Source organism: Catharus ustulatus, chromosome 1, assembly GCF_009819885.2.
Source record: "Catharus ustulatus isolate bCatUst1 chromosome 1, bCatUst1.pri.v2, whole genome shotgun sequence".
Lineage (NCBI taxonomy): Eukaryota > Metazoa > Chordata > Aves > Passeriformes > Turdidae > Catharus > Catharus ustulatus.
In genome coordinates this window covers 25,902,461-25,924,665 of record NC_046221.1, presented here as the reverse complement: position 1 = coordinate 25,924,665, position 22,205 = coordinate 25,902,461, and the positions used below count along the sequence as shown (strand labels likewise).

At 39.8% G+C, this 22,205-nt stretch overlaps 1 protein-coding gene across 7 annotated transcripts in view; it reads right to left on the bottom strand.

The window, feature by feature from the left end:
* Nucleotides 1-783: 783 nt before the first annotated feature.
* DYNC1I1 (dynein cytoplasmic 1 intermediate chain 1) overlaps nucleotides 784-22,205 on the bottom strand; it is a 186,583-nt gene continuing 165,161 nt past the window's right edge. For all 7 annotated transcript variants that reach the window (XM_033052408.2, XM_033052435.2, XM_033052451.1 and 4 more), the window contains 2 exons: nucleotides 18,757-18,882; nucleotides 784-1,733 (listed from right to left, as the gene is read on the bottom strand). In XM_033052408.2, coding sequence (XP_032908299.1) covers nucleotides 1,623-1,733; nucleotides 18,757-18,882 — 237 coding nt within the window. In that variant the 3' untranslated portion in view covers nucleotides 784-1,622. The remainder of the gene's footprint in view (nucleotides 1,734-18,756; nucleotides 18,883-22,205) is intronic.

The window sequence follows — 22,205 nt, the reverse complement described above, 5'->3', positions numbered from 1 at the left end:
TGTGCACTCTCACTCGGAGTTGCTTCTAACAACAAAGAAGATAAGGGAAATGCAGCTTTTCCAAAGGATTCATTTTCTTAGCCTGCTCTGGCTTTGGCAGTGCAGACTTCCAAGTGATTCTGGATCAGGCCATAGCCCTGAACATGATCAGATGATGTGTTCATTCCTCAACATGACTGTCTGAAGACCAGATGTGACAATGAGGCAAGAAACTTAATGTACAAGATCTTTCTTGTCAGACTTGCAGTGTTTCTTGCTAAAATGGTTCACCTCCATGCCCCCCACTGCTAAACCCAGATGTCAGAGCTGTCCTCTGGCTCAGCAGAGTGTTGTGACATGGACATATCGAGCAGCCTCACCACCAACATCCATCTGGGCCTCCGCACTCAAACAGACCACTCTGCACTCTGTTTCTTTGCTCAAGCCATAAGAGATTGTAATAAAGGAGCCTGTCCCAACCTGTCTCTTAAGACAGTCTGAGGAGGCCTTGTCTCTCCTATTCCTTCTCTTTCAGCATATACATGTACATGTGTGTGCAGGTAAGCATGCTAGGGATGGAGGGAAAATAAAAATTAGCCCAGAAGCTGACATGCATTAGTGCTTGCACATGTAAAACTGGTAGCAGGGTCTGATCCATGCAGGTCCATTACTGGGCAGTCCCAATGCTGAAGGTAACTATTTACAGAGCAGCTCATGAGTTTTCTGAGTCAGGACAGTCACATTTGCCCAGTGCCTCACCATGCTGAGCACTACTGGTAAGGAAAGATCAACCACACTGCAGCAGAACAGGCCTGATACATTTTATTGCCAATACTGGTGTCATACTTGGGAACCATGACCCTTTGTCAGACTATTAGTGTTAACTTGCACGACAAGTATCAGTGACCAACTGTATCTGAAATATAGTTAAAGTGCCTAGAAATAATAGGCATCTTAAAAAAAAGGAAAGGGAACTCATTCCATCCACTCAAGCCAACCTTTATAGATCTTACATCTTAAGCACAACTGATGTACCGTAATTGTTACGTGGACTTTAATGTAACCTCTACAGCAGCACACAGACAATGCAGTTCTCTCGTTATGCACATGCTTTAGGATCGTTTATTTTAATGCTTTCAAATAAATATGTTCCATGCAGCACACCGCAATAAATAAGGAGCAGCAACTTTCGTATAGTACATCCATTCATAATGTAAGTCACCATGTGATACACCACATCTAAAGTCTTTGGCCCAGTCCCATACAGTGAAGCACACCACATCTGCACATAATCATATCTGGCTTCATATGGATTTAATAGGACTATGCCAGAAGGGCAATGTGAGCACAAGTTTAACCAGGGGTTCCTAGCTATTAAATACAGCTACTAAGTAGTTAAAAGGCAACAACTAAACCCATAAAGGGTTGATTTGTCTTTTCTTTCTTACTTTTCAGACAGAAATATAAAGTATGAAAATGCTCTGGATATTTTCAGCCTTGTGTAAAGCAGTGTGATTAATATGGAATGCTTTGAGCAATACTGGCATGTACATTGGCATCAAAAGCCACAGCAAGACTGACTCTGACACTGAACACTGGCGTACTCGGCGGGGGAAGCTGCTGTTCTGGCCGCTCCTCTCCCTCTATGCCGAGAGCTCCACCGCCCCCTCCTCTTCGCTGTCGGCTCGGTTGGCGCGGATCTCCACCAGGGTCCGGGCGAAGCGTGTCCACTCGTCGTTGTGTGGAACAGCCAGCTGCAGGACAAGGCAGCAGAGAAGTAATTAAGACACGATGGTGCAGGAGTGGTTCTAACTCTCACCCAAAACTGAGGCATCTCCTTTGAGGAGGGCTCCTACCACTATCCTAACACATGTGCAAGCATGGCTATGCGCAGTGAAGCACCAAGGCATGAGCCTCACCAGTCCGCTGGGGGCTGGTACCTGGGGAGTGTGGCTAAGTTCTCAAGGCACATCTGGCAGTTTCCTATTCAAGTACCAACCAGAAGGAACCTTTAGTCATTGGCAGAGGAAAAGGCTTTCTGCTTGATTTTGTAGTGTTGCTGCAAAGTCTACCCTTTGGTTAAAATATTGCAGATTTTCCAGACTAGAGCAAGGTCCTTGATCTCTACATGTACACACACGTATGTTTCACTTTACACACACGAGCTGGCCATTGGCAGTCAGCAAGGCTGTGCCCAAGTGTAATTGTTTGCAGGACCCAGGTCAGTATGCACAAGGTAACAGAGCTTTTAAAACACTGTGTTGAAACTATTTTCCTGAAGTTCATTAAAGCTCTAAGTAGTAAAATAAATATATTGCGTTATTTTAGTTACCCTCCTCTATGTTAAGGAATCAACAGTTACAGGAAATGCATTACAATGGAAATGTTATACCAACTGGATACTGCATTACTAGTCTGATTTTTTATATCATCATGCAAAATCTATTTCCATTTAATACCATTGATGTTTCTAATGAAGAGCTCTTGAACATTAGACTTCAAGAAGAAAGTGTAATCTAAATAGCTGAATTTCCATACAAAATACTTTAGTGCTATGGCAAAATAATACTGCAGTCATTTCCAGCTGGATCCAATACTGCAATTTCTGGAAGATAATGCAAGCTGGAATTGAGATAATTAAAAAAAACCAACCAAACCCAAACAAAAAAAGAACAAACAAACAAAAAAAAAAAACAAAAAACAAAAAAAATGAAACACCAAAACAAAACAAGCACTTTTCTCAACTTTGTTTTCATTAAGCCAAATTCCAGAAAACAGCAACAAGCATCCACATGATCCATGCAAGTTTTTACTGCCCTCCTGAAGTGCTGTGATCACGTCCTGCATATAATACGAAAGAATAACTGTTTCAAGACATTACGCAGTGCTTAGTACTGAAGAAGGCAACTGTTTTGGAAACTACAGGAAACTATAATAAACTGCTGTCCACCTTAGCAAATGGATGCCTTTGGACTGAAGAATGGGTATAACCATAGCTAATCCAGTCTGTACTACCCAGCATTCAATCTGAACTGACTTAAATCTCTTAATACACCACAAGAAGTGCCAAGCAGATGGTCAGCTAATTATGTCCGTGTGGCACTAGTAGATTATAGGTGCCCATGAGGTACATGGCAGAATGTACTGGAAAACAGTCAAATTATTCTCTTCTCCTTACATCTCAACTGGATACACAGAACTGGAGACTAAGAAAAGCATCTTTTACATGACCCAGCTGGGAAAAAAGCTTGTATTTATGTCCAAGATAAACTGTGTGTGAAAGTTCCACAAACACTGCTGCAAGTGTTAATCATATGGACAGGAATTTGCAATACAAGATCAAAACATCTCTATCTCACTGGTGAATATCAGGTTTTTAAAATTATTTTTATCTAGCTTTGCCTCTACATCCAGTATTCTGCAGAAAACACTGTGTGTTTTTTAACACTTCCCATGTATTATACATGTATCAGTGACATTATGAAGGGCTGGTGTGCAAGTTTGGGTTTTTTCCTGTTCAAACACCAAATATAGTACAGTTAGCATTAGCTGAGGCTATGGACTGAGAAATGCAACCTGTGAAAAGGCCATCTCAGCCCAGTTAATACAGACATCACTGCATCTCTGGATTTTCCCTTCTTTGTTTTCCACTTCTGGCATTTTTCTTCTTTACTTCTCCCAGGAATGGAGACCAGAGTTACAAGAGTAAATAATTTCAGGCAGCTGTCTCTCACGCTCATATGCACAGATGGGATCTGGGACGGCCTATATTTGAAAGACCACTCAGTTCTTTCAAATTTCTTCAGCAGAAGGAACTGTAGCACCAGAAGAGAGGCCAGTGCACCAGCACACAAGTACCTGTAGCGCACATTTGGTCACTGCCACAACCTATGCCAGCTTCTGTATAGTAGTAAGGGGCAGTGCAGAGATCCTTCTATGAGAGATGGAACCAAAACCAGCTGTGCAACCATCTCCATTATTACTACATCTCCTAAAACATTTCATTTCTTCTGATGTATACAGCACTACCATTTGTCAAACTCTTGAATGAAATGAGTCTCCCCAATTTCAAGCAGAAAAGTATTTAAAGTGGAGCAATATCCTAGGCAAAAGACTTTCTGAATTTAATAAAGCATTGCTGGTCCTTGTCTTCTAAAGTCTTTAATAGCATAACATTGTATTAAGTGGTTGAAAAAGAAAATGTCATTCTAAAGAAAAAAGTCAAATCTATTTATGACATCGAGAATATTAACTGCCTTTACTCCACAGCATGGCCACAGACAAATAAAATCAAAGTCCAGGCTATTAAAACTACTTAGTATCTCAAACTTGAAGTATCTCCCCAGGAATGGATGTATCACATGCTTTATTTCTAGCTGACAGTGTTAGCAAGGTCTGGGCCATTTCTAGTGACTTAGTTCACAAAGCAATTAATGACCCAAGTAAATAGCTTTATCACAGAGGAAAAAATATTCACATGAAATTCCTTACAACTTCATCTTATTTTACCTTATTTAATCTCATGCACTGCATCATGCTTTCAACAAGGGGCAAATCCTGCTAATAGACTGTTCATAGACTAAACCTCTCTAATATAAATTCCTCAGGGATGCAGAGGGAAACCTTGGCAATAATAAAGTCAAAGGAAAAATTGTCTTTTATTCTCCAAACCCCTTTTTTCTGTAAAGGCCCCAATACTAAACCACATTAGTTATACAGGAAAAGACCACAAATATAAACAAAAGTATCCACAAACTCCAATTCAAATTCTTCTCCGGATTAATGGTCACCTTCCAGTCATTTTCCATTCAAGTTCCTTCGTCTGGGCACAACACCCACAAGTGCTAGAGACCTGGGTCTATCTGTGGGATCTCCCTCTCAGCTTTTCTGCACATGTTTTTTTCTGCAAATACCAGGGCAGAGGTGGAAGAAATGAGGAGATACTCCATGGAGGAAGGGCAGATGTTTAGAGCTATCTGGGTGTTCCTCATGTGGCAATTTTTCTGTCCACTTCCAGTTACTACAAAGCAGCATGTGATAACTTTCATGTCATGATGTGGATGCAGGGTAGAAAAGTTCACCAAAGCATAATAATTTAATATAATAACTTATTTGGGTCAGAAGGTTATTTGAATAAACTGATGCTAAAGTATGGGGCAGAACAAGAACATAAAAGTTATTAAGTGTTTTCCTCTGATCACATTACAATGAAAGGCGAATGCTACCCACATCTAATTAATTGACTGAATTACTCACTCTGCTTTAGCTTTAACATCATGGCATGTTTAGGTTGCATTAGAAAGTCATTCTAATGAGGAAAACCAGTACTATCTACAAAAAAAGGCCACCAGGACCTTCCTGACAAGCACCCATCCTTGCCTTGCTGATGTGTCACAATTCTACATGATTTATGCAGTACACAACCAACCTGTATCTCAGTGCTACCACAGAGCCCTTGAACCTTCTGAAGCTTCTGTTTCTTGGGAGATCACTCTAGCCAAGCACTTCACTTACCTGTCAGCTTTCCTGCCCTAAAATATGCCCTGCTCCCCACTAGGGCTGATCAAGAAGAGGTTTATGTGTGCGACAGAGTGCTCCTCACCTGAGGCTCGCCAGGGAGCACAGGCAGCACCAGGCACATGAACTTCACCAAAACCAGCCTCCTCCACCTTCTCATGGAGCCAGAGACTTCCTCAGTGTGCAGACTTTCCAATCCATACACCAGAGATTTGACAAACACAAGCTGTATTTCCGTGGTTTCCTAGAAACTGCAGCTTCACTGGACACTACTACTCTGGAAACTGTGACAGAACTCAGGAAAAGGAGATGCTCTGACCAGACAACTCTTGATGCTGTCCTCTGAGCCAATAAGTGCTGGGTTCCCCCAGCAAGGAGGAAAGGAACAAAAGCCAGTGGCTAAAGATACAAATCCACATCAATTTAATTTTCAGATAAATTAACACCTTCTGGTACATTTGCTCTTTAGAGTTAGGGAAAAGTATACAAAAAGGAAAAAGGAAAAAGGGAAATTTTGAGACAAAGCCCCCAAATCTTTGAATGTATCTTTTAAAGGAATCTATCCAGATGGTTGAAATAAGATATTACAGAATATTTCAAGACTTTTGTGTATTTCCCTCCTATCCATATTTTTTATGGCTGAGAGTGTTTCAGCTGAATTTGTCCAAATCCCTGTATAGCTTCAGTTACCCTAAAAAAACACTTTCCAGCCAATGAATTATTCATTGAGGATATTTCACTTTATTTCTGGCTCCTTGCCTTCCCTGAAGCCTCTAAATCTTTGGGATGGGAGTGGACAAACTCTTCCTGCCTTCATCCCCCCAAGTTCTTGTCCATCATAGCTCTCCTTTGAGGGCAGTGGACTCTCCTGAGAAGCAATCAAAATGCACTGTCAGCACCAGCAGCCACCTCCACATTGGATGAACCAGTGTCTGTAAGCTCAAAGGGAGTCTATGTTGAACCTGTTCCATTTCCTTTTAATGACTGTACCTCATGGGCTTATTTACCTGTCACTGAGACACTGGCTCATAACCTGCAGCACAGATCACTGGTGAAACAGTTGTGTGATCCCAGTCACCAGTTTCGTAGTCACTGTTTGTTTGCCTTCACCTGGAGTCCAGAAGCTTCAAAGCAAAAACAGCCATGGGAAGAAGCTCCTCAGCATCGTCAGGGACTGAGAGGTTGTTGTGAGGGGGCGAAGTTCTCCAGGCAGCACAGCCTGTGACAATTCTGACCCCATGTGCCATGGACACAGGTGTAAATGGAGACTCTGACAACGAGCAGCTACACCAGGCTGGGAGGATCTGCCAGAGCCTGTGGTTGCAGCCGGCCCGCGCCGCCCAGTGCCACACGCTGTTTTCAATTACAAGTTTGCAGACGAGCCGGCATGGTGGTCCAAGATACACTCCAAGGGTGATAGCGGTTCCCAGTTCAAAAATCTGTGACCCATTCAAACATTTCATAGAGGCACAATGCTTTCTTATTTTTGTGTTAAGAAAAAGCTTGTTCTGATCTAAACTGATGGCTTTCTTATAGCTAATCACTGTGCTCCAAAAGGTCAGACACGTTCTGATTAACATGCATCTTTTGTTAGTTGCATTTGGGTTTGTTTGGAGGCATAGGGTGATCTTATTTTAGACAATTCTGTTTACTTGTCTCTGCTTCCACAGAGCTGTATATGCCATAAAATTCATATCTAGCAGGGAAAATAGAAACTATATAAAAATTAATGTTCTAAAATAGCCTGTTGCTATCGCAATTTTTTAGAAGGGCAAGTTAAACACTTTTTGAAGAGATAACTAACTAAAACTTAGAAAATACTCAGATTAATCTGAGTTTGTGGAAAACAGCAACTCCTGGTGAACTAGTGACTAAAATCTCAGGCTTCACACTAAGTTATTTGTGTATGTGGCTAATCATAATTTTAATATTCCTTCAATTCAATTTAACAACATCATCAAATAAACATAGCTTCAGGCAAATGTAGCTTTAGCTGTATTTTCTCTGAGCAAAATTTTTGTCAATCTATATTGTCCGTATCTCTAAGCGCTGAAATCTGCTGCAAATATTTTGAGCAATGGATTAACATCTGAATGCAGTTATGACATTGTAGGTAAAAATGTGTTTCATGATGATAAACTATAACTACTTGAACTTGACGATTTTTAAAAAGTAGAACAATCACTTGGTCTCATTTTTCTAGGTAAAAAACAGCACTTGCAGAATGAGGATCGCAATACAAACAGCAATGAACGATTATAGTTCCACTTTCAGAACTGATTCTGTCTTCTGGAGTTCAACAGATGGTTTGTCACTATCGTGGAGGTGAAAATAGATATGAAAATGTAAACATTAAATATCTTGATACACACATAGAGCAGGCAGGAACACACCTATTCTGGCTCTGGTCTTGCCCCCCAGAATCAATTACAGGCTGCCTTTGATATTTTTCTCAACCTATATGGATATTTTATTTCCTGAAAAAGCCTATATTTTTTCAGGCAACACCCTATGCCACACACATGGATGGAAACAAAGTGGGAGGTAATATGCAACGAAATGGCCACCAAAGTAACCAAGAGCACCCTTTCCACATAACTGAAGTACCACTGTATTTAACTCTTGGGAGAGCTGAGCATCACTGTTAACAATGGATGAAACCACTGGCAGGAACTCAAACCCCACATACTGCATGCAGATGATTTTAATAAGATACAGTGTTTTCACCACAAAGGATACACTCCAGAGTAGCTCTATATATATTTGTTTACTTAATTGAAGGGGTGGAATACCATAGGCAACCTAAATACTGCATTTATTCTATGCACAGCAGTCAGTCTAGTGTCACAGACACAATATACACCACCCTTCTATGAAGTTAATTACTTAGCCCTCATCTAGATTAATGTCTGTTGTGATTTATTTCTTTGCAATTCGCCAGAAGGGTCTGATTTAACTAGTGCTGCCTTAGTAAAAAAAAAAGACAAAATATTAGCTTATATCAAAACCCCCAAACTTAAACAAAAACTGAATTTTCAGCAAACTGACTTTTTTTTTCCTAAGGAGAACAGTAACTTCTGAATTGTTGATGCCAAATTATGTTTTGAATACCAAGCTAACAATAGTGTTATTTTAATAATTTATACTTAATGTGCAAAGATATGCTGTACAAAGGGCCTACATAGGAACTGAACATTTGAATGCCCATTCATTCTTTTCTAAACTTAGTCCTCTTTGTCTGCATCAATCTCGATGCCAGTCTAACAGGAGAACAAAATAAAACATAGCCTGTAAATTATACATACGTGACACATAACAGAACATTAAGACTGCAGACTGTAACACTTCAAAGGTAGGAAATGTCAAAGTTAAGACTAACTCCCTCAATTTGAACATGCTATTAATTTTGTGTTATGGTACTGTCTTTAATAAAAAAAAAGTCAGAAACAACAAAAACTGTGCTAGAAGCAAACACCAATTATGGAAAACTTCAGCCTGAAGGATTACAACTTGATAGGCATATAGAAAAGAAAACAAGGAAGTGGGAAGTATCCTTAATTGTAGACAATGCTACAGTTCCACCTCTAAAACCAGAGTTAGCTTAGGCTCTCCTCAATTAACCAGCAGGAATGATGTCCAAGCTATCAAACAGATAATGCCTCCCTCAACTCACGTATCAATATGCTGCACTTGATATTGACTACAGAGGATAAAACATTCAGTAATCATCAGTAATCCTGAAAGAGTTGTCTTCAAATTGAAATTTCAATAACTTTTTTATTTTCTTAAATAAAATACTATGGCTGACTAGAAGTTTATAGCTTTTTCTTAAGCTCACTAAACTGCTTTCACCAGTCATATTTGGAGGAGCCAATGCTCTCTTATGCATCTTCCTCAAGGGATACTTTCAATGGCAGAGTATTGGCCTGTAAGTCCTTGGGAAAAAAAGAGGCAATCAGCAGAAGGATGGAAAGAGCATCTGCCATGCTTCAGGAAAGCTCAAAATTTTGCTTCAACAGAGGTGGTGGTGCCCTAAGCAACAAAGTTCTTGTGGTTCCTGCCATTCCACTTCTTCTGTAATGCCATCAATTTGCAGGTGGATTGAGAAAAACAGTGAGGCATGCTGCCTGCCTTCAACTCCCATGGGGATCTCAGCCCTGCTCCAACTGCCGTTTCTCAAAGTCGTTGAAAAGTCCTGGAATCTTTTTCCACGCATTTCAGGACATTTAACATTTGGAGCTCAGGGATCAGGACTCCTCCTCTACCAAATTATGTTATCAGTTGTCATCCTTTTAAAAGAAAGCCTAAAAATACCAAAACTAAACTAGAAGGTAAGAAGCCCTCGACCTGTTCTTTCCAATACCTACTATTTTTTTTTACTGTCAACTACATAGATTGGAAGAATGGGCCCATCGTTCTCACTTGAAATACCAGAGCCTCAGCTTGTGGGGTAGCTGCACTGGCAAAGGGGCCTCTCTGGAAGTCCAGCTGCATGAAGGACTGCTGCCTCAGGGAAGAACTAAATCATACTCAGCTCAGCTTGCTTCCCATCCAGACCAAGCTGGCCATGTCCATGCCATGATTCATGCCAGGAAACCTGGCAGAACAGGAACTGTAAAGGACTTCTGCCACAGTCTTCTGGCTCTCAGTTGGCAAATGGACTCTCATGATAGCAGCTTATAAACTGCTCAAAGATTTTAGTCAGCAGGGAGTTGCTGCCTTCTCTGAGACTTTGTACACATCCTGTTATCTGCAAGAGCTCATCCGTCATGAAACAGCAGTGGGTTTTATTTTATTTTTGTTTTTTTTTTTTCATTTTAGACAGATTCTTCCATCACTTCAGGTACTACAGTATAGACTTCACACTTAGACAGAAAATAGAATTTCAGCTGCAAAATAGTATATATTAAGGCCCAGAGTTATCCTCAGTTGATATTTTAACTGTTACTTTCCAAGTCACGAATAAAGTACTTTTTAATGTTAAAAATACAGACCACTCTGCAATCCAGAAAGATTGAAAACAGTTTAGGATTCTCAAAATGAAAACTGCTACTGGATGTGACAGCTTGAAACCACAGAAGCGCCCTGAAAAAAATTAATTATACAAAGCAGCTCTTGTCTCAGAAATGTTTTTAGCACTACAATGATAAGTCACGGATTTCTATGAAATTTGCAAATTGCTGCACACAAACTGAGTTTAAACTAAATTTCATACTTGGCAATTTTCCTCTTCCATACTCGCTGCTACTTAAAACTACGGACATTTTTCAGTAATATTTCTTTTTACATCAGAAAGGGGGTAAAAAATTCCAGAATAAATGTCACCCAACAGATTAACCAGATATTTAAAATACACACTCTGTGACATTAGCAACATGCATTGACTACAGCTGTGCTCCCCCACAGTGTTCCAAGATACAGGGCTAGGATGGGGGCAGACCAGCTAAAGCTGAGACCACTGTCAGAGCTACAGCTACCATTGAAACCCTGGACCTAGATTCTCTTTTCCAGCCTCTTGACAAGTTTTCAGGAGAAGCAGTAACTGAGGAACTAGCAGTGAAGCCCCCAGCAGTGCCCATGTGGACACGGGTATGTCCGATCTGGGCTTCCCTTTGCTCTTTTTCTCTTGCCCTTTACAGTGCTTCCCAGCTCAGCAAGAAAATACCAGCAGGAGGACTGTCACACACAGCTCTCCCTTCTCCCCCTCCTGCAGGCTGCACTGTGCAGAAAGGGAATGATCTCTTACAGATTCTCTTCTGCTGCTCTCATCACTTCGTTATCTGAGTGCCTTCCAATAGTGCATTAAGCTACATGATTAACTCCTGTCACATGTGGCTTGTTCTCTCTGATCCTCTCTGCAGGGGGAGGATCTGGGCCTTTGCAAAGGAAAAGGAAACATAAGTCAGCTTTAAAAATAGTGTGCAAATGAATAAAAAGGACTAGGGTCAGAGTTTTGTTGGTTGGTTTCTAAAGATTTTTATTTCATATGATAAAAAGTTGAATAATTCTTCTAAAAAATATTTGTATCATATTAGAAACTCATGTCTTTTTAGCCCGTGAAATTCTCTGGGGAGCTAGTAAGCTGTCTCTGGAGAAGTGCTGAAATATTTCATCATGAGCAAGTGGAAGCTAAGAATAAAGAATCAACAGAATTTTTAAGACAACCATTTAAACCCCCCACCATTTCTCTCTGTTTTCACTAATACCCATTTAATTTCACTGTCTGATCAACAAATGAGAAAAAAGGTACTTTCATGAAAAATCTGACATTTCCTCTAATTTTAACAAGTAACATTCAGATAATTAAATGAAAGCAGAATTTCGTGTCCATTTATCTAGAGAGAGAAACAGAAGAAACTGTTGCCAGGAACAAGCAAATATCCAGGCATGGGCAGCAGAGTGACCCTGTACACCAGGTGTGCCCCTCTTCTGTATCACTCACAAGCACATCACAAAACCCTGGGGACAGGCTCCACCTTGAGAGGATGTTTGTCCCAACTCTACCTACTCTGGGACTTCAGCCTTCTGATAGTTAAAAATATTATTTTAATTTTTGGCTCGAATACACAGGCAGCTTGCAGCCACATGCACTGGTGGCAGCATGTCTTCAGCTCCTCTAGGTCTCCTCCTCTGGCCCCAAGCACTCTGCAAGAACATGAAACATCTATATTGCCAACACATCCCTCTCTGACACATTTCTGACATATTACTTTAAAATAAAATAATTTTTTAAACATATGAGTAAGGGATTTTGCACACACAGTTCAAGTAGAATATGACCTGGAAGAGATAAATGGGAAAAAATAAAGGAAAAAGAAAAAATAGAAGGTGGATGAGAGGCTGCTTCATTTACAACTGAAGGTGCAAAGAGCATTTGCAAAGTTTTGATCTTTTAAACAACATCAGTTTCATGAAGTTTCATGCTTTATAAGTCTGAAACCCATGATGAGGGAGACTGATAAGGGCAGAGAGCCAGTGATGCCACATGATACGCAAGAGGTGGCAGAGAAAGGGAAACACAAGGGCCCAGGCTGGTAGTGGAGATAAAGATCTCCAATCCTCAGCTACCAGCCTTAGGTAACTCAGATTAATTAGATCATGGCTCAGTTTTCCCTCTTGAAAAGTACTTCCCTAATAAAGACTGTTATTGGGAACATAAGCCTCCATTCCAGCTTCTTTAAGTACCCAAACAGAGTGCAATAACATGGTAACTCATACCCCTTTCCATTTCTTATCAGACTAATACAACCTCACTGACAAGCAAACAGCCATCAATAGGTGTGTATAAGGAAATTTATACTCAGAGGTATAAAGTTATGCATTTCTATGTATGGATGTAGCTAAGCCTCACTTTAAACTGTAGAAGTATATAAACACTTGGTTTTAACTTATCAACATAACATTGTTTTTCTTCAGAGGAATAAACCAGTGCTTACATAAAGACCTCAAAGCATTCACAGTAACCTAAAGTAATGAATATTGTAATGAGAAACACAAGTATTTAGGGTGATAATGACTGGACTTTGCTCTACTTAGATCAGCTCACCCCCTATGGAGGCTACCAAAGCTTAAAGATTTTATCACCCTAGTAATCAGCAATGGGTAATGGCCTTCATAAAACACAGTAATTAAATTGACTGATTTCAAACTAGTGCATTTTTTTCATTAGGGAGTTCTTATTTAACCTACTTCAAAAATCCCTTTGTGAATACAGACTATATCAGTCAAAACTGAAATGATGAGGGACGAGGAGCTTGTTCTGCTCAACATTTCAGACATTATTCAAGTAAAAAGCTGAAGTTCCTAGTATTTTTTTTGTCATCTCTAAATGCTTCCAGTTTCAAAGCCTTTCAACTTATAAAACTAGGAAAAAAGAGCAAGCAAATCAAAAGCTTGGTTCTTTACATTTTCCAACAACTCTTAAGATATTCTGCTTTGTTAAAATATATTTTTAAAATTCTCTGAGTTCAGGGTTCCAACCTCCCTAGCAGAAATATAAATGGTGAAATTTAATTATCCTTTATGCCTGGATCATGCATGTTGTTGTAACTACTGTGTCTTACTTAATCTTTGAATGGTTTGAATAAAACTTGCTTGTAAGCACAACTCCTTATTGTTGCTCAAATTTGCCTTCATGATATGTGCGTGAGCCATTTATCTGCATTCCAAGAAGACTTGTAACTCAACACAAGTTTTAAAATCAAATGTTTTATGGTGAGTCTCAATTCTGCTTTTGTGGCAAAAACATTTTCCACCTCAAGATATGCTCTACAGAAGCTTTATGATGGCAAAAGCAAACCTACCGGAAAATCTGCCTGGATAACTACATGACACAAAACCTAGCTTCATATTTCTCTCTCTGGGCTGCAGCAGTTTTTAAATGCATGAAAGAGATGCTGGATATGTATTTTCTGTACAAAATCTATAGTGATACACGGGGATCACAAGACAGAAGTACAAAGTACAAATGCTTCCCTACCCTAGCCAAAAAAACAAGTGACTCAATAGTCATGCTGAAATGTGAGAGCTGGTCACAAATATACTTTTGTTTCTGTCTAGAACCCCAAGAATCTCGGAGCAGCTGTTAAAGGCTGCTGAAATCAAAGGAAATTATTTTATAGGCACCAGCGGGATATCCTTACTGTACCACTTCATCCACATACTTCGGGGCAGTTACCAGCTCCTCCCTCGCTGATCATCTACTTGAAAATGAGATATGGGATTAACACCTATCATGGAGCAAATGGGGAAGTACACAAACAACCTAACACAACAGCCCTAAAAACGCTTCAGGCAGTATTAACTCTGAAACATAACAAAGTTACATAAACATCCATATGATTCTGATTTCACTGCAAGGAAACAAGGACAGAGGTAATAACTGTGCAAAGAATCCCAGGTAACTGCTTTGTTGGCAGAGTCAGCTTTCCTGGATGGTCTTGAAAAATACATTTTCTTACTTCTCTTCAGTCCACCTGTCATACTAGTTGCCTTTTAAAAGCATGACTAGAAGTAGTTAACTTTCTGAAAGACTGCCAAACAGATGCAACAGTTTGTCCTGTAACCACTTTAACGGAATAGAGTACTACATTAAGCTCCTTGTGATTACGGTTTCAAATTCTGTGATCCTATGCTGAGAACTTATTTTATATTTTATTAGAATCAAATAATAAGTCGTTGACTCAGTTTCTATCTATGTACTCACAGTGCAAGCAGAATATGACCTGGAAGAGACAAATGGGAAAAAAAAGAAAAATAATAGAAGGTGGATGAGAAGCTGCTTCTTTTGCAACCAAAGGTGTAAAGAGCATTTGCAATAAGCCAAGTAAGCAACAAACATGGTTGTTAGAGAATATTTATGACAGCAGGCACTGTGTAACATCACTGAAGCGTGCACAATGGGAGTAAGCTTTCTAGAAAATATATCTGCAAAACAGACATGCAGTTAGGTCTAACTATCAATCACTTGATCATGTGAATAACCATATAGGCAGTGGTCCATGTTCTGTTAAAATGGGCTTCTACAGAAAACTTGCTGCCCAGTAAATAAGCCATAAGGCCACAGAAGCTAAAATATATTGTACAAATTATCACAATGATAATATCACAACTGCAGCAAAACTATGAATGTTTAGATCTTATGGAGATGAAAGTGTATTTACAATGACTGGTAATAAGTACTAGTTAGGTTATATAGGTTTAAGATCCCATCATACTGAAACAATCAGATTTTTGTATGTTTGGGTTTTTATTTCATTTTATAATTCACATTCTTTAAAACAGTGTTTACTGATCCACAACAGCACATCTATATGGACTGTTTAAGTCTGCTCTCCACTGGAATTGTGTATGTCTAACTCCCATTAATGCTAATGGGCATAAAGCACAAGCATAGAGGAGAAAATAGACCCCTCACTGTGAAAATAAATGTGTTCAGTTATTTTCAGATGTGATGCCAAAATGAAACAACTAAAAGTACATAGTCAAAGGAGATAACACTATATAGCCTAACTGAAAGTGTCACCATTATTTTTAACTCCCTGGTCATGGACCCTGCCATGTTCTTCATGTGTCTGACATTTCTTGTTGTCATCAAGACCATGATTGGATAACATACCAACATTGGTCAAAGTGAAAACACGAGTGAAAAACAGCCTCGATCCCACACTCCTTACCTTCACAAAGGATGCAAGGTTAGGGCTTATGTCTTATATTTTTCACCTAGGTCGTATGTTTTCTTTTTATACCATATGGGTTAATAGCAGCAGTAAATTTTACTGCTCTCTAGGATAGTTCCTTAAAACCGTGATGAATCTATAAAAGTAAAAATTCCTACTACTTAATTTTTTCCTTAATGGTTGATAGCTTGATGTTTTCTGCTCTGATCAAAATTCAGAGTCAATGCTATCTAAGAAACAGGTAAGAAAAACTGTTTATCTAATAAAGTGAAATTTAAAGATACAACGCGGTATTAAAATATAAATACAGTATTTTTTTCTTCTGATGGAACCAGTGTGTTATGAATTTGCAGCTGATCTAATGTGACATTTGTAACAGTCACAAGAAAAAAAAGGATTTAAAAAGGGTGGAGTATAAGTGGAGCATTAATGGTTTTGGTGAGTGTATTTAGGGTCTTTGTAAAGTGGCCTGCTGACTTTCTAATGCAAGAAATCACACCCATCTTCCCAAATCAGGGAGATGCACCTTCAAACAAGTGGATGCTACTGAGTTATCAGCCAGGCAGAGATGAGTTCTTCCAGTGATGAGGCCTTTTCAGAAGCTGATGTTGTAGGAGATGAGGAGGGTGCTGTTGCTGAAAGGTCAACTTTCACAGCTTAGTATCAGGATTTGCAACACTGCTGGGTCAAATGCGAAAGTTAGCTGCTGCTGAGTGCTGTACAGTCCAGCTCCGAGCTGCTCGACCCCAGCCACATGTTCACTCATCTACTCTCTTGTGAGTCAGTTCAGGGAGAAAAACAGCCCAAAGAAAAACAAACCAACCAACCAAATAAATAAATAAATACTTCTCTACAGATCCGTCTTGCTCTGCTCAATATAGTGGTGACAAGCACTGCTACCTGCACAAAAACTGGGCAGCGAGGGATGCAGCTAAGGATGGCTGGCAGGAGAAGAGCTTTTCTTTTTAAACTGTCAGACCAGCCCCATCAGAACCTAGAATCAAACTCCTACAAAAAGGACAGTCAAAGGAGGACCCCAGCTAAGCCAAAACCTGGCCAGTATCTGCACAGTGAAGTAAAGCAAAATCCTTAAAGGCTGCCGTATTTCTGTACCAGGCACTTCCAAAAGTGCACGTGAACTGTGAATCCCCTGTGCGTCGTGCCTGAGGACAGCTAAGGACAGAATCTCTCATCAAAGAGCTCTTTACAGACTGGTTTAATGACCCAAGAGGCTGCTGCTCACTGTACATGCCTTTGGTTCCAGGCTCCTGATCTTGCAAGGTACTTCTGCATCTCACTTGGGGCTTTATAATGAGAACAGTTGGACTACAGCATATACGACCACCCTTCTCTTTTAAACCAGAAAAAGGCATTAACAACACAACAGCCCTAGTAGTGCTGCAGCCCAGATGACCTCTCCTAAATTTCATGCAGGAATTACTGCAGAGACTGATACTGCCTGACTGAACCAGGCAACAAATTAATGAGCTCCTCGATTCATTACAGAAGAGGAGGATTGGCAGTGATCTGTCAGTAGCCATGTGGATAGACATCCAATGGTTTATTTAAGCACATATGGAGCTGAGCTGGAGACACTGAGACTCTGCATGGGCAGGGCACAAAACATCCCTGAAGCAGAAGCCTTTGTGTAACACTGAACCGGACTCACACAAATCAATAATGTTGAACAACTCTGTTTTATTTTTCAAGTCATGGAAGCCTGTCTTTCTTATTAATTTTTATTTTTATATGAGTGTATCACTATGACTCATTTTGCAAGATGACGTCTTATTATGCAGAGGAGAGGTCAAAAACTTCAATATTGCTGCTTCTGCATAGAACACTATTTTCTTCTGGGTGAGCTTACAGGAGTAAATAGTTCTATGAATGATTTGGTGTATGATATGCAAAAAGAGACATTTCTACAGCCTGTCTAGACTCTCAGACAAGATCAGACTGTGCTGTCATCAAAGACATTTCCACAGCCTGTCGTATCACTTGAAAGACAGAGCCGTCATGCAAAATGAAAAATAAATAAAAACAGCTGACCTGCCAATGTCACAGTGGAAATCTGAGCACAGTAACCTTAGACAATTTAGAGATTATGCTAACAACATGGCAAGAAGTTTCAACAAACATTTGTGAGGAAGGGCAACTCCTGCACTAGTGAATGAAATCCAAAAATATGAGTCATGCATAAGCAATTTTGCTATGGGCCATAAAATCACTTTATGAGAATTACAGATAATTCTGTATGCATTCTATAATGTTTCCCTACTGTGTAGAGATGGGTATCTCAATATCCTATCACAGATAATGATGGAAAACAAATTCTCTACATAAAAGCTGATTGCTCAGAGATTCACCCTTAACTGTTCCAAGGAATTGTAATGCCAATGGAATACTTTATACTGCATTCATCAACAAAGAGATAGATTCATCACTGCCGAACACACTGCAGTTTAGATGCTTGTTATAAGATGCAGCAGGGTGAATTGAGAGCAGCCTTAGACACAGAATATGCATCCTGCTACAGTCTATCACGCATGCACCTACCATCCTTCAAAATGACACCTCTCATTTCCTCCTGTTAGTATGTTTTGCACATATTCACACGTATGAAGCAGTATCAAAAGAACAGATGCATTCTGTGCATGTCATGCTGACAAAAAACTTACAGCAATAAGCCAGTCATAAAATAAGAGATACTGGAGCATAAAAGGTAAACCCTTTAGGACCAGCTTTAGAATAGCACTGCCTCCTTTTGCATCTCAATTTTTTCTTTACGTTCTTTTAACTTTTTCCAACTGTACCCACAGGATCATTATAAAAAAACCAGCTCAAAAAACACTGGAAACCTTTAAAAGAGTCTTCTCTCATGAGACTTTAACAAGTTAACTCTTTTTCAAGGTAGCTTTACGACTAACACACTGTTGGCAACCCAAATTCAATGAGGACTCTGCTGAAAGAATAAGACAGATTTCTTTCTTAAACTTGGATGTGGCAGTTTCCAGGAGTCGAGCTTAAAACATAAAACCCCAACAAAACAAACAAACCACAAAAGGATCCCAAAAGAAGATACCTCTCCAACATCATAGACCCATATGCGACCTTCTGAATCACCAACTGCTACCTCCTTCCCAGCCTGGGCCCAGCGGACACGGTTGAGGGCAGACGCTCCTTCTATGGTGACACTGGCTGTGGGAACCTGTTGAAACAATAGCAACAGGAAGGACAATAAAATCACACTGCCTACAAATCCAGGGTCAGTTTTGAATGTCCCAGATGAGTCAAAGTCTCTTGGCATTGCTGGAAGAAGCAAACAGCTCTCGTTGGGTTGGGGTGAGAAAAAAAAAGCAAAAGGGTTTATTGTTTCTCTGATGTGCTAAAAAGAGACAAGAGTAAGAGATTGCTTGGAATTAACAGTTAAGGGCAGTAAGTGAACCCATTTTTCCCCCTGGAAACATGCAAAACCAAATCTTTTTTCTCACAAGTCACTAACATGACCAAGAACCAACTGAGAGAAGGATTTGCCTTCAGTCATACCCTGGCTTCTGACTCAGGCCCAGATAACCTGACAGTCAGCAGACACATCTCTGAATTCACGCTGACACATCTTTTGAATCCATACTCACCTCTGTGGCTAGATGCAGAGGCTGAAACTTAGGTATTCTATCAGAAAAGTCCTGAGCTAATCACTTTAGAGTGAGGACATGGCAGAGGTAAGAACAGCTGAGCCAACATTTTGGAACTCCTACAATATACTCCACAATTCTCTTTTACATCCTCAGGATACTGCTTCTGCTTTAAATACACCTGGATGCTAACTCCTAAACCTCCTCCCTGCCCCAAGTCAACCAACTTAACAGGTGATCCACAAGAATACATAAAGATTCTGGTTAATGTGTGGGATGAATAAAGCAATGAACATGATCTTAAGAGAAGTATTTGTCATGTATGCTGGAATGAGGGCATCAAAAGATGCTGCAGGAGGAAGGAACTGTGTGGGTGTTTGTCCCAGATAGGTGGATCACTCAGTTGATTTAGGTCACCTCATATGACAAATGACAGTAACCTGCAAGCCTACTAATGCTCCACCCAGCTGCCTTTAATAGGAGAGAAACTGCCTGAGCAAGGAGCCTGTAGATTGGCATAACAGTCTTCCAAACAAGGCTTTTTAGTTTCAGTGCCTTCTAGGTCAAGGGAAATGGGATAGGACAGCTGCAAAAACAACTCCTCCACCAGATCCATCTGGTGGGAAAATACTTTGATTACATTGTGAGATGACAAGGGAGAATCCCAGGACCTATAAAAGGGCATAGAATGGAGAATAGTCCAGGTAAAAAGTGGTAGTAGGACAAGAACCAGAGTCCAGGCTACTCTGAGAGGAGTGACAGGTACTCCTTCTGTCCTCATTGGCAGCACAATGCAGCAGAAAGATGAAGAAAGAAGCTTGAAGGTCATATTAAAGCCTGGTCTGAACACTGACAAACTGGCAAGGTTAACAAAATCAGTATTTTGCTGACTTCATCTCCGTTCTCTGACTGTGCTTTACATTTTTATTGGGAGATAGGTCTACAGATCCTGGAGAAAAATAATAGAAAAATGAACATTGTATAGCTCCAATGCCAGTCTCCTCCTCAGCCCTAGTGCCTGCATTGTGCCACACCAGATGAGTGACAGCAGGAAGCCAAACCTCTGCAGACTTGCTGAGACTCCCATTTCAGCCACAGCGTGTGCACTGCCACGCCAGCAGTTGGACAAGGACTGGGAAGCAGGGCTGCTTCCCTCGACTCTCCCCCTGGAGGCTCCCTGCTCCCCCTCACCAACCCTGGCCCCAGGCTGCCAAACCAACTGGCATCTCAAGCACAAGGATTCTGCCAAAGCATCACCTCGGCAAAGGGCTCCACAGAAGTGTCCTGAGCCCCGCACGAGAAACGCAGGAGGATTTTGTTTGCAGAATGATGAATGATGTAGAAATAAAGCAAGAAAGAAATAAAGAAAGAAAGCAGATACCATCCTCCCCGCTTCAGGAAGTCATTCAAATGCAAATAACTACTGGACTCATCTCCCCATTGTGCAAGGCCTAGGCCCTGTCCAAGGCAGTACTTCCCAAAAAAGCTGGCATGCACTAACTCCTTGTCCCGAGTCTGTTACCTAAGAAGAGTCAATGGCCTTAAGCTGACATGGAGTCATTGATCCAGAATAAAAATCACAGTAGAAAACAAGCAAGTTTCAGTGCTGCAATCACAGATTTCTGAAAAGGAAAAAAAAAAAAAAAAAGAAAAAAAGAAAAAAAGACAAAAAGAAAAAAAAAAAAAAGAAAAAAAATGCAGCCAAAATCAATTTCATAACATTTGGGAATAGTTTTTTTCAAACAGCTAAATGCCACATTTTAGAGGACTAAGCCACTAACCAGCTATGTTCCTTAGAAAACTGCAGATCACAGATATGTGTTTCATGTACAAATATACAGGGTATATTTAAGGCATTGAATTTTCACAAAATCTTCCAGGAGGCTGTAATATATAACTGTAGAGCTGAGGTTAGGTTTAGGTTTTGTTTTTGGGGGTTTACTTTTTGTTGTTGTTAATACAGCATTCTTTCAGTGTTCCACATAAAAATAAGCAGCACGAATGCCGCAGACACAAGGCACAACCCATACTTCTTTCAAAACCCGTTTTGAAAAACCCTGTTACTAATCCACAAAGCTATATAACAAAATAAAAAGCAATACTGAAACAGTCTTCAAAAATCCAAAGAAAAAACCTTTTCTCCAGTGATATGGACAGAAATATAGTCAAACCATAGTGTCTTAAAATAGATTTGACTGCTCTCAGTAGTGATAGTTTAAATTACACATGCCTATTTTAGATTTCAAGGTAAGAGTTTATTTATAATGGTGGCATTATGTTTTTAAAATCACATTTGAAATACTTCTTAAATTCTTTGAGGTTGGTGCTTGTCAGATTTTAAACAATTTTGAAATGAAACTTTAACAGATAACAGATTAAGAAAGATGCAGTCAAAAAAACCTGCATGATAAGAATATAGCTTTTTATTATTATTTTTATTGCCTATGTAGTGTCAAAACCTGCTTACAAATACATCTGTTACCTGTTTCTAGATATAGACACCATCCTCACACTTTAAAAGCTAAGGTACAGCATGTAAAAAACCTGAGAAACGTCTGAACAGGATATAACAATGAAGAAATAAGCGACTTTGTAAGTCAGTTTCGTATCAGTTCATACATAAATAAGACGCATCAAGCACCAAAAGATCTTCTCCAATCTTGATCAAAAAATAAATGTCATGGACACACAGGTAAGAAATCAACATTTGCTGTCCTTAAGCTGTTTGCAAACCTCACTACAGCTGATCCATAAAAATAATATTCAGTTTGCAGAGGAATGATGGAATGGGTAAGGATTTTTTTCTTTTCAACTTTTTTTATATGCATTTATCAGATATAAAATGTGGTGATTTTCCTTGCTATTAGAAAAATAATTTCTGATATGCAGAAATAAA